The 13,132-nt window shown below is 41.3% G+C and overlaps 2 protein-coding genes and 1 long non-coding RNA gene across 4 annotated transcripts in view; 2 read left to right on the top strand and 1 right to left on the bottom strand.

Moving 5' to 3' along the window:
* LOC124253185 (transcription factor CP2-like) overlaps positions 1 to 2,126 on the top strand; it is a 42,461-nt gene extending 40,335 nt beyond the window's left edge. For both annotated transcript variants that reach the window (XM_046686909.1, XM_046686908.1), the window contains exon 17: positions 42 to 2,126. In XM_046686909.1, the coding sequence (XP_046542865.1) occupies positions 42 to 88 (47 nt within the window). In that variant the 3' untranslated portion in view covers positions 89 to 2,126. The remainder of the gene's footprint in view (positions 1 to 41) is intronic.
* Positions 2,127 to 5,873: 3,747 nt separating this feature from the next.
* LOC124253191 overlaps positions 5,874 to 13,132 on the top strand; it is a 19,949-nt gene continuing 12,690 nt past the window's right edge. The window contains exon 1 of the long non-coding RNA XR_006892122.1: positions 5,874 to 6,047. This is a non-coding gene — a long non-coding RNA (uncharacterized LOC124253191). The remainder of the gene's footprint in view (positions 6,048 to 13,132) is intronic.
* LOC124253189 (solute carrier family 35 member B1-like) overlaps positions 8,770 to 13,132 on the bottom strand; it is an 8,210-nt gene continuing 3,847 nt past the window's right edge. Inside the window, exons 2-7 of the mRNA XM_046686915.1 lie at positions 12,619 to 12,722; positions 12,137 to 12,264; positions 10,468 to 10,659; positions 10,045 to 10,171; positions 9,576 to 9,682; positions 8,770 to 9,042 (exon numbers count right to left, since the gene is read on the bottom strand). Coding sequence (XP_046542871.1) covers positions 8,839 to 9,042; positions 9,576 to 9,682; positions 10,045 to 10,171; positions 10,468 to 10,659; positions 12,137 to 12,264; positions 12,619 to 12,722 — 862 coding nt within the window. The 3' untranslated portion in view covers positions 8,770 to 8,838. The remainder of the gene's footprint in view (positions 9,043 to 9,575; positions 9,683 to 10,044; positions 10,172 to 10,467; positions 10,660 to 12,136; positions 12,265 to 12,618; positions 12,723 to 13,132) is intronic.

Here is a 13,132-nt window from a genome sequence, read left to right as displayed (position 1 = left end):
AGGCAGTATCAAACATTCATTTCAATGAGTATCATTTTCAGATGATGGAAGTGACAAATACAAGATCTTGTTGAAGACTGTGGATTGAAAAAAGAGAATGTGGTGAAAGAGACACTTTATACTTGGTCTGCTGGACAGCTGGTCACTGGACCGAGTGTACCACCAGTACCTCAAACCATGGAGCATATCCACTACCACTCACCCACGTGTCACCCCATCCCATCATACTTCATAAACCCGTCAACACAAGTCCAGTGAAGTTTCAGTAACCCTGCTGATTGCTGCGGCTACCTATCTCACACATGCCCACTGGGTACCCAGTCATACCCTAGCCCCCCAGGTACCCAGTCATGCCCTGGCCTGAAGGTCTCCAATCTCAGCCGTCAATCTGCACATGTAAATAATTCATACACTACCTCATTACTCTCAAGCATCGACCCTGTCGAAATCATCCCTAAATATAGGGGCCACAACTGGCCCATTTGTCTAACGTGATGTCATATAAGGTAGCACTATTCAAAGTACCCACACCATTATATCATGTGCATAGCCAGGAAATAACAGTGCTTTAGATTCAGTCTTGTGCCATGTCCTATGGCTGGCGGTGGTTGGTGGGGAGACACTGAGAGATACATGTGGTATGTACTGAGAGATCCAGGGACGTCAAGGAGCCTGTAGAGTACACGCTGATGGTGACCACGTGACCAGGAAGTAATACTGGCAGCATGTTAGGCCATCACAGTATGGGGGGACATGCCAGGTCACAGCATTCCATGGGCCGTCACCAAACAGCTGCCAAGAACAGAAATACTAAAGAACATGCAACAGCTGACAGGTGCTCCAGCTACATGAAGCTGATCATATACAGTGAAACGTCACCTGTGATGACTCACACTTCCAAGATAACGATATACTGAGGGATGTGACTTGTGGCTCCCAGAAACCAGACCCAAATTGATGATATACCAAGGAGCTCTGCCTGCTGTAGTTGTAACCGTCATGTGTGTTTGTCACGTGTGTCTTGTGTGAAACAGCTCATCCTTCATGTTATAGAAACTCGGGATTCGTTATTGTACATTCAGAACTCCCATCGTGCAAGTGTTGACCATTGACTGTCTCTCCCAGGAGTTGTTTGGCAGGGAGGTGCTGGGTGGCTGGATATCCCCCTGTTCTTCATTAGCGCTCAGTTTAATACAGTGTATATGTAGTGGAATCTTGTTATCACCTGAATGAAGGGACCACAGATTTATATATGAGACCCTGTTACCATGGTTACTGCTATATAGGGTGAATCAATAGGGACATGTGTGGAGCTAGACCCAGTGCTAGCTTGTAATGGCTGTATGTGAATGTATTCCGTGAGAAATCCTTCGTACCTGTGAATAGGGTTCAGCATGTTGGATAAATCCTTGACACTTTGTTTCTGCTTGTTTCTCATTAATTGGGGAAGATCGTGGTGAGGAGATATATCCAGATCTCCTCCGGAGGATGTGTTCTGAAGTTTGTCGAATTGAACAGTGTGGTTGATTACCTTGGAGATTTAACTGCAAATTGATATTATCAAGATCATGAACTTAAATCAGAATGAACTTATTTTCAGAATGAATAGATTTATACCAGTACTCTTGCTTGCATCATTCATTGTTATTTTGGTTTCACTGCCCTCACCTGGGCCATTTTGTTTAAGGTCCTGTGTTACCATTAGCACTGGGGCAGTTCACAAGGTCACAGCAGGATACGCCATGACACAGAAGCAAGACTTGTACAAAATGAATGATCAATGTGACGTGAATATTATTTAGTTTGTTGTGTGGAAATTTCTAGAACCTGATTGCAAGCCGTGAATGCTGAAGTATGCTGTGATGCACAGTGTAGGTTACTGAGTGCAGGGCATGTGGGACATATACTGGACAAAAATAGGTAGGGATATATGTAAATTTTGAAATTATGGATAATGATGTATTTATTCATTGACACATTGATAAAATATCAATCATAAAAATACCAATACCCCTAACTTATTTTGTCCAGTATATATTTTGTGTTGTATCCTGCTGCTGACCTGTGGTGAATGGTACCAGTCAACATGCACAAAGTCTGTGACAAGATTAAAGAATCTTATGCTTGCCATGGCTGCATTTTGTCTGCTACAAACCTCATGGGCACTTAGATTTGAAGATTGGTTTGTAGACCCTTCTCTGCATTTAGAATCAGGTGTGTTTGAGTAGATTCAAAAGCTTGTTATGTTCTACACCTTCATGAGTGACACAGCTGTTGTGAAGATCATTACTCCACATTTGTGATGTAACCAAAGCACCATGTTGTTGCTTAATGCCTGAATGTGACTGATCTCATTCACATCTTGTATGACAGTGTTCACATCACTATGGGGTGTTTACACCATGTATGACAGTGTTCACACCACCATGGGGTGTTCACATCATGTGTGACAGTGTTCACACCACCATGGGGTGTTCACACCATGTGTGACAGTGTTCACACCACCATGGGGTGTTCACATCATGTGTGACAGAGTTCACACCACCATGGGGTGTTCACATCATGTATGTGTGGGTCTAGTCTGGAAAGGATGCTTCTCCCCTTCGTATGTGTTCATCTCATCATGTGCCACACACCGATTGTCATCGCACAAGACTCCAAGCTGACTTGAATTGTTGAGTTTGTATTTTTTGCACTTGTTTTTTGCATCGCACCAATTTTTTAATGTCACAAATATCAGGCAGCATCATAGTCATCTCCATGGCAACAGTAACACATATACTGAAGCACATCATAAACGGAACATCAACTGCTTCCAGTTTAACTTGAACTGGTTTTTAGAGGATATTTCCGGAATGTTATAAAGAATTCACAGTCCAGCTGCAGTCTCACAACAGCTGGGTAATGTTTGGTGCACTGTGGGGTGAAGGGATGAAACAATGTTTAATGGCACCTCTCATCAAATGTAGCCGTCTGACTGACAGCCTACACCTCCTACCTGGGTGCTGGTCTCTTGGGAAATATCACAAGTCTTTTCTTGCATTCGGGTATTTTTACATTTGTCATTCATAGCAAGAATGGAAAACTGAACATAAATGCTGATTTGCTTTAATTGGTCCAGTAGAGGGTGTTTTTTTAATCCAGTTAGACACTGGCTGCAGTCCTGGGCCTCTATGATGTCCAGATTAACCCTTGTGGGTGTGCAAGATTTATTGAGCTCTTATCCTCGGATCATTGGTGTATTGAGTTCCCACTATCTGGACCTGAGGTCACAAATTGGTGTTAGCACTAAGACAATCAGAACTCACATAATTAGCATTTTCTAATGATGATTGTATTGCAGTTATGACACCTGTACTCTTTGTGGCACCAAGATGACCGTAACACCTATACTTTAACATAGACGTATTGCAGTTGTCACACCTGTGCTCTTTGTGGCACCAAGATGACCGTAACACCTATACTTTAACATAGACGTATTGCAGTTGTCACACCTGTGCTCTTTGTGGCACCAAGATGACCGTAACACCTATACTTTAACATAGACGTATTGCAGTTGTCACACCTGTGCTCTTTGTGGCACCAAGATGACCGTAACACCTATACTTTAACATAGACGTATAGCAGTTGTCACACCTGTGCTCTTTGTGGCACCAAGATGACCGTAACACCTATACTTTAACATAGACGTATTGCAGTTGTCACACCTGTGCTCTTTGTGGCACCAAGATGACCGTAACACCTATACTTTAACATAGACGTATTGCAGTCACTGTAGTCACCGCTGTTTCCTTGTTGATGTACCGTTTATTTTTTATAAAATATTTTGTGAAAGGATAAAGGATATCATCCAAACAGAATGAATAGTGGTTTGTAACACTGTGAGTGTTATCCTGTGATGTACACTGAAGCCTCCAGACTCACGATGCAGCGATGTACACTGGTGAATCCTCCTGACTGAGGATGCAGCGATGTACACTGGTGAATCCTGACTCATGATGCAGCGATGTACACTGGTGAATCCTCCTGACTGAGGATGCAGCGATGTACACTGGTGAATCCTCCTGACTCACGATACAGTGATGTACACTGGTGAATCCTCCAGACTCACGATGCAGTGATGTACACTGGTGAATCCTCCTGACTCACGATACAGTGATGTTTTAGGTATAGGACTTAAAATAGATGGTCTTAGGGATTGCATGTCTAAGACAACCATTAGCAGTATATTTTAAGTACAGGAGTTAAGATGTATGGTCTTCAATATTGCGTGTCTTAGAAAACTATTAGCACTATCATAAGTACAGGAGTTAAAATGTATGGTTAAAGGGATTAGTGTGTCTAACCCTAACCATTATCACTACATTTTAAGTATTGGAGTTAAAATGTATGGTCTTAGTGCTAAGATTACTCTTTGCATGTGCACCGGCCCAATCTCATTAAAGTCCGATCTTAGTTGTAATATTAAACAATGATCTGAGGACATGCCAGTACATGTCATGTTGGAACAACGTTCTGTACAGTCACAGTCTCTGTCACCAGGTCAGGGAAGTGGCTGAGAGTGAGTTTTCTAATCATCAAACTTGAAATGGTTATCATTACATTAGTTGTTGTTTTCTCAGATGTAAAAACTTAGCAAGAATGAGGACCTGATTTTGATGAGATTGGGCCCTGTCTTACAATGATTTAACACAAGTGTATGTTGGCACTGTTCTTGTGTGATGACTTCGTACTCGTGACGGTGTTTTGTGCTGCCCAAGGCTGTTGGTAAATGTGTATAGTTTTAAAGTATTCCAGAAGCTGTTTTATTTTTCTGAAGATGTGTGTTATGTGATCATTGTATAAACTCATAATGCTAGAGACTACCTTCATCACCTGGTCCGGAGTCGAGCCCAGGGAGCTCTTCAATAAACTTGAAGTGCAACTCACCTTGTGTCCGTTTTGTGGCTTGATGCTTACTTCACACTGAGCAATATTGACTATCTGTGGACCAGACAAATCTGATATTACGAGGAACAGCTAACACTGTCATTGTACACACAATAACGTAAGTCATTCAGCCATTTCACCAGGTCATTTGTTTTGCCTTTCAAAAGGAGCAACAGTTGTTTACAGTGCTGTAGCAATTGATGGAATAATCTGTCAAATGATCGATATCAACATAAACAACTGATGCAGTTTTCTGACTGTAAAACTGTAATGTTAACAGAATAGTCTCATGCGTGTCTCAACAGGAAGTATCCTTGACGGTCTTAATCGTGATATTAATCAGTGCCAGTTTTGTTTGCTCAATGTTATCACTGTGTTGCCCATATGAGATTTGTGGTGGGGTTTATGATTACAGTCAATTATTGATTGATTACTGCGATCTGATTATCGATCTGCATAACGTGAACCATACCCAGCTCTAGTTGTTGATAACGTATTGAACACCATAGAGGCAATGTTCCTGATATAATACTGGGACTTCCACATGGTGTAAGACTTGTCCAAGACGGTTTAGATGATTGTGTGTACAGGTGTGTTGTTGCTGTACCACCAGTGTGCCAAACAAAGACCTGGACGAGGAATAATGCCGTCTTTGATACTGAATGTTTTGTGATCTGAGATGGGGTTAACATCACATTCCAAATTGTTGCATGCATGTGTACCTGTACTGGACTGGAGATACCACGTCACCCCAGTCATGGTCAGACAAAGTATGCTGACTCCGAGCCAACCAGTCCTTGTTTAATCCTTTGTAACAACAAAAAGGACCATAAATTGTATGATATTGATGATGATTCATCTGCTGGGACAAGGGCCACTTTCTGCTATGGATGAGAGGGCTCAGTATTGGCCTCCAAGGTGCTCCAGCTGGATTACATTGCAATGTTTGACTGGGCTCTGACTCAGTATGGATGGACCATCTCACAGAAAACAACACAAGGCTAAAATTCACATAAATTTATCACCAGTATCAGCAAAGTTGTGACATCACAATATACAGATGTGTGAGCTCTGACACAGGACAATAGTGTAGAGTTATAATGAATATGTAATAAGTTGTACTTACTGATGAGGAATATATCATTATGTTCAATTCCACTTGGAGAGAGGAGACGGCAAGCAGGGTGGTTTTAACACTGCTTTGAGGGTTCATGTGGGGGAAGTTCGAGGTGATGTAGATCTCGTATGTTTATCACTATTGTGAAATGCACTAACAAGCCTGGTTGAATTAAGATTGAACCAACAATCACAGGTGTTTCCCATTCCCAAGGGATGCAACATAGCTTAATGACTTGCATCACCTGTGTCAACCGTCCACTTAGAGATCTTGGCACTTTGTCCTAGCAACATTTACAAGCTACGTCTAAACACCTTGAATAACAGACTTGTGTGAACTGAAACAGTTTGAGTTTAAGAACATAATAATAGCATGAAAAACTGATGACTAGTCTATGTATGGACTTTGGATAGCATAATACAAGTATACTTCATAGATGGTCCTATCCCATTTTATGAATAAGATACCAAACTATTTGCACACTATATCAATAGGAAGGGAGAACCAGTAAAAGGAGACCCACATTTGTTATGGAATCAAACCTGGGTCTTCAGTGAGATGACTGAGCACATTAACCACAGTGCTATGCCTATACACCTCAATGAGAACTTTGTAGGTTGAGAAGGTAGAAAAATACTCTGGTTTTGAGGAAAACTATGACATACAATTTCCATTTGTAAAAAATATGACCCAAATCTATTTTTCAGCCAGACAAACAAATTTTCGAAAAGTGATCGGGTTCAAACAGAAAAATTAACTTTTATGAGTTCAAAATTTTAAAATGTTCTCAGCCAAAATTCCTAAGTGAACAATATGCAGCCCTGAGACAGTGAAAGATACAAATACAGCAAGGTTCTTGTAGTAAGAAAGGAAATTGTTCATCCATCAAACCAGCATGCAAGCCATACACCATGTAACCAGGTTACCAAACAAATATATGTAATAAGTATATAACAACATTATCATCACCACGTATAGGAACAATCACCTTTACCAGACATACACTAGGTTTAACCTGTGTAAAGGCACAGAATGTTGGGGACCGTGGGGTAGCCTAGTGGTTAAAGCGTCCACTCGTCACACCGAAGACCTGGGTTTGAATCCCTACACGGGCACAATGTGTGAAGCCCATTTCTGGTGTCCCCTGCCGTGATATTGCTGGAATATTGCTAAAACCGGCGTAAAACCATACTCACTCACTCACAGAATGTTGCATTTTCAGTCTGTTTAACAACACGAGGTAGTCAGTTACTTGTAAGCCACTATGAAACTCATGAGTACACAATCTTTCAAGCTGAACACTGTTGTTGATACACGTAGTTACCAATACCCATGCCACCGGGACTCCAGACACGGAGTTCCCACAATGGACCTATGCAGGGACACGAACACGTGCCGGTCTTGGACCAACACCAGAGAAGCCAACCCCAAAGTGTTGTAAATAGTTTCAAGGATCAAAATTAGTAGTCAACTATATACATTGTACTTAAAATCATGATGGATTCTGAGAAAGATATATGACACTAATCAAGAGTGAAGCTTTAATTTCACATACCTCCAACAGATTTCCAAATTATCACCATTACATTTCTTCTTGTCATCTCTTTTTGGCAAAAAAATTATTTAATTGACGAAAATATATGTTTTGTCTACATATCCGAATTTTAATGAATTTCCTTCCGATGTGATGTAGATATGATGGTCAAGTAAAAAGTGATCGTCCAGTGACAGGGGTGAGATGTTCAGAAAGTTTCAGAAAGTGGAAAGTTTTACATCATGAAACAACTGCAAGTGCGTGTCAACTCTAACAAAACGTTCAGATTGACTGTGTTAACAAGTGTGGTACAGCGAATGTTATGTCTCTGATCGTGTGAGGTAGGCATCCTGGTAACAAACAGTACCTGCCAGAACACGTGATGATCACCAACCATTGTTCTAAACAGGAAACATGCAACTCACAAAATAAGTCTATAGGCACAACTTTGATATGGCTACATCTTACATTATACTTGACATATTAACACATTAAATACCTGTTTCTGAATTTCTGTAAATTATTCTGGCTATAAATCAACAAGCATGAAACATGATGAAATATCTGATAAGTGTGTAATAAAAACCTCAGGGATGCAATAAAAACGATAAGCACAACATCCACATTCAGTAAAACCAGTCCAGTCAGCATGTTCACTGGTCAGAGAAAGTACACATTAACTATGACAACAAATAAATACACTGGTCCCTGGAAGCATGGTCCGACATTCAGTAAAGCAGCTCCATTCCTCATCATTTATCTGCATTCATCCACTCAATAATCACATTGAAACATCCTATGGTTCAACATTCAGCTCGTAAACGTCAGATCACTTATTCTTCTTTTTCTCCTTGCCATACACAGAGTCTAGTCCCAACCCAATAAACACCAGCAGGGTTCCAACCCACTGTCGAGACAGCATGGGGTTGCCAAATATCAACACAGATCCTAGTATAGTGAAGAACTTTCTTGTTGTCGTGACGATGGAGCATGTGAGAGGTCCAAATGTTGTCACGGTGATGAAGATGAACGTCTGAGGGTAGAAAACATGAAAATAAAGTATCCACACGGAAATCATTGATGGACTATTTCTATACAGCCACATTCAGACTGTTTCAACACCCAGACTGATGGGAGACTCCACCTCAGACCTATCCCCTGAAATGGTTCTACACCAAACTGAATTTATCTGCATTCATCCACTCAATAATCACATTGAAACATCCTATGGTTCAACATTCAGCTCGTAGACGTCAGATCACTTATTCTTCTTTTTCTCCTTGCCATACACAGAGTCTAGTCCCAACCCAATAAACACCAGCAGGGTTCCAACCCACTGTCGAGACAGCATGGGGTTGCCAAATATCAACACAGATCCTAGTATAGTGAAGAACTTTCTTGTTGTCGTGACGATGGAGCATGTGAGAGGTCCAAATGTTGTCACGGTGATGAAGATGAACGTCTGAGGGTAGAAAACATGAAAATAAAGTATCCACACGGAAATCATTGATGGACTATTTCTATACAGCTTCAAGTGTTTCAACACCAGACTGATGGGAGACCTACCCGATCCCCTGAAATGGTTCTACACCAAACTGATGGCAGACCTACCCTATCCCCTGAAACGGTTCAACAAGACTGATGGCAGACCTACCCTATCCCCTGAAATGGTTCAACAACACTGATGGCAGACCTACCCTATCCCCTGAAACGGTTCAACAAGACTGATGGAAGACCTACCCAATTCCCTGAAACGGTTCAACAAGACTGATGGCAGACCTACCCTATCCCCTGAAACGGTTCAACAAGAGTGATGGCAGACCTACCCTATCCCCTGAAACGGTTCAACAAGAGTGATGGCAGACCTACCCTATCCCCTGAAACGGTTCAACAAGAGTGATGGGAGACTTATCTGATCTCCTTGGTTGTTCTAACACGAGATGGATGGTAGACTTACACAATCCCCCTGAACATTTCCACAAGACAAATACTCACCTGTCCTAAGGCACTTGCTATTGAGAATGCAATCATGTTGTAGTACACGGAGGGGTTGCGACCAGCGAAACTCAGGAACTCCAGACCCTCGCCTGTTGTCACAAGACCTGTACAAACACACAGTTCCTTTTAAAACCACTTTGTTAAGCTTAGCCCACATTCTGTCACAGGGTCCAGGGAAACTATCGCAGAATGAATGATTCATCAGATATACTATAAAGATTAAGAGCAATAAAATAAGATCCGAAATGTCTATAACAAGTTATGAAATGAACCACCTGTTACAATATAGTTACAGTGATTGGAAAAATGTTTGCTTTATGTTATGGTGGCTGTTAGCTGTTGCTAGGCAACAGTGGCTACAAGCAATTTCAAACTCTAAAACATGTGTGAGGTGAGGTGAGGTGAGATGAGATGAGGCAGTGCCCCACAGAGTTCACCCTTGAAGGACAAAGGCAGTGTATCTCACCAATGGCTAGCCAGATGATGGAAAAGGCATTGACAAACAGCATCATGCTGTATGCGCCCGTCTTGTGTTCCGTTCTCATCTTATCCTGGGATGCTCCTGTCAGGCCATCCAAGGTCAAGGACACTAGCTGTAGGGAGGTAAAGGAGATCTAATTATGACCAAATACTAACAATGAGCACAAAATGATCCATCAGTCAATGTTCACTGATCTCCCATGGATCACAATGGCTAGCCAGTCTAGAAGGTCTAACATTGCGCTCACTCAAATTCTTTTTGACTCGAACATTCACACTGCATGAAGCAGAGGAGCAGCAAACTCTACTTGTACCATCCCTCCTGACTGCACTGAAACTCCAGCACAGCACATGCAAGATGTTCAGATCTTACCTGTGTTGCAGCAATACATGGAAAATGAGCACTTACCAGCAGAAACTCGCCTATGCCCAGGCCAGAGTGATCTCCCTTAGCTTTGTGGCCCTGGTCCTTGTACATGAACATGGCCACTCCCATCACAATGAGGAGCACACAGAAGTACTTGGCCATGGGGTAACGCTTCCTTGCCAAAAGAACTCCCAAAATCATAACAGGAATTGGCTTGATGGATTTACCAAGTACCTGAAGAAAAAAATGTAAAATTACATAACATCAAGATAACAGTGGAGTACAAATAAATATACTCAATAGTGGAGATAGTACATGTAAATACTAAAAGTTGTATGCTTCTCTCAAGGGTAATACAGTCTGATGTAGCCTCTTTGTAGCAGTGTCACCTGAGCCGGTAGTGTATTAAAATCTTAACAAGAAGACAAAGTCATCAATATCCCCCGCAATGGCAAAATACTCTTCATGATTATGTCTACAAGTTATGATTATGTCAAATATTTAGGTGTGTATATAGAAAAGTGGAAGGAGAGTATTGAAAGGTTTTTAAAGTTCTGCTCCAGAAAGGAGCACTATCACCAATTTCAGTCTATGTCAAACTTGTTGCCATGGAAATGCCAAAAATATTTTATTCAGAATTCCAAAACTACCAAAAGGCACCAGTACACCACCAGATCTATCTATGTGCCAAGTTTGGTGAAGAAATATTGAACGGTTTTAGAGTTCTGCTCCGGAAAAGACAAATGTGCACGGACGGACGGATGGATGGACGACGACGCTGCTATTATTACACGGACGGAGTCCATTTTAATACCCCCCGCAAAACGTGCTGCGGGGGATAACAAGGTTATAGTAGAATGGAGATAAACGTACTGTGTTGGAAAATCAGAAGTATATAACGAAATTATAATAGCTCTAACTTTTTTTATTTAAAACCTCACGCTACACATTCAGTTTTAAATCAAATTTAGAGCTATTATAATTTCCCTTTATACCTCTGATTTTCCAACACAGTATGTTTATCTCCTAAATATTCACCACAGCTGACACTGACGCCACCAGAAATTCAATTTTTTATTTGAAAGTGGCAGGATCAGCCATAAACATATCCAACTCTTAAAAGAACACTGTCACTTTATTCTATGAAAAATAGATTACTCAGGCTGTTAAATAATAAGTTTACAAAGGAAGGAATACATACACCATGAACACTCTCTGGACCAATAACAAACATTGTGTCCTACATGAGTTATGTAACTGATTGGTGCAAGTTCTTTGTGTTTAGTATCTCCAGTGGAAGGCTGTCACACAAACACCTTCATTTTGATTAACAGTTGGATTAAGAATGCATGCCATAGTTTCACCTCTTCAAGCCCTTACAGCAGTTGTTGAATGTCAAACCATCTTTATAACGACTGTACACGTAGAAAGGTATTATCCTTTAAGGATGACGACATCTTTATCACATTATCATGATAAAGGTGCAACATTTCAGTAAAGATTCTGAAACAGTTGTCAAGCAAATCTCTCCCGAAACATCGCATCATAATATAACAAAGAAGTTGTCATACCTTTCTTACAATTCATCACCTTCTAAAATGCCAATCAACATATGCTGAGCATCCGTAAAGGTGATTGTTACGCGTTATCCAGGCATGGGGTGATGAATACAACACTGATGACACTGTAATGATAACTTCCTATTACCTACCTGAGTTGGGTAGGCAACGTGTTGGAGAGCATGGTTACTGGCAAGCATGGCACCCAGGTAGGTGAGGGAGCACACGGCATACAGCGTGCGTGGAGTTGAGTCACGCTCCTGCTGAAAGATCTTTCGAGCTGTAAATACATTGGTATTGAAAAACTAAACGGTTCATAGAATAAAATCAAATAATGACAGACTAAACATGCTAAAGGTCCATACAATTTAAAGACTTATTGTCATACACCACCACCAGTAGTTTCCATGACTCGTCCCAGTAGCCTGAGCCTCATATTGTCATACACCCCAACCAGTAGTTTCCATGACTCATCCCAGTAGCCTGAGCCTCATATTGTCATACACCACCACCAGTAGTTTCCATGACTCGCTCCAGTAGCCTGAGCCTCATATTGCCATACACTACTAGTAGCACTACAAGTAGGTCAATAGTAGGTGTGTTGGCTTGGCATACAAGGGAAATTGTAACTCACCACACAAAGCGAAGATAGCATTTATGATGCACTGCACAAACACCAGGGCGAGGGTGAAGCGGAACTTCTCCTGGGATTCGCCTTCTCCATACTTCCCTTTTGTGCTGAAGAAAATGATTCACAGATATAACATTGGTTACCACAGTTACAAGCAGGGTAAAAGCAGACCTATTGAATCACAATCAGAAACATGGTTACTTCCAGGTTGGCTAGTCACGGTGAATAAAATAACTACCGGTATCCCATCTTGAAAGTTGCAGGCCATATCTGAAACTGCATGTTGCTCCGATTCACTTTACTCTGTGTTTCTACATCCCCTGCCTTTAAACGACAGTGGTAGAAATGACATTTCCTTCCACATAGTGAGGCAGGTAGATATAACATTCACCAATACGGACATACATGTTCTCTACATCTACTGCCTTTAAATGACAGTGGTTGAAATGACATTTCCTTCCACATAGTGAGGCAGGTAGATATAACATTCACCAATACGGACATACATGTTCTCTAC

Source organism: Haliotis rubra, unplaced genomic scaffold (assembly GCF_003918875.1).
Source record: "Haliotis rubra isolate DU_JTF1 unplaced genomic scaffold, ASM391887v1 Scf534, whole genome shotgun sequence".
NCBI classification, from domain to species: Eukaryota; Metazoa; Mollusca; class Gastropoda; order Lepetellida; family Haliotidae; genus Haliotis; species Haliotis rubra.
The sequence above is the reverse complement of the archived record's forward strand: the minus strand, read 5'-3'. Positions and strand labels throughout refer to the sequence as shown.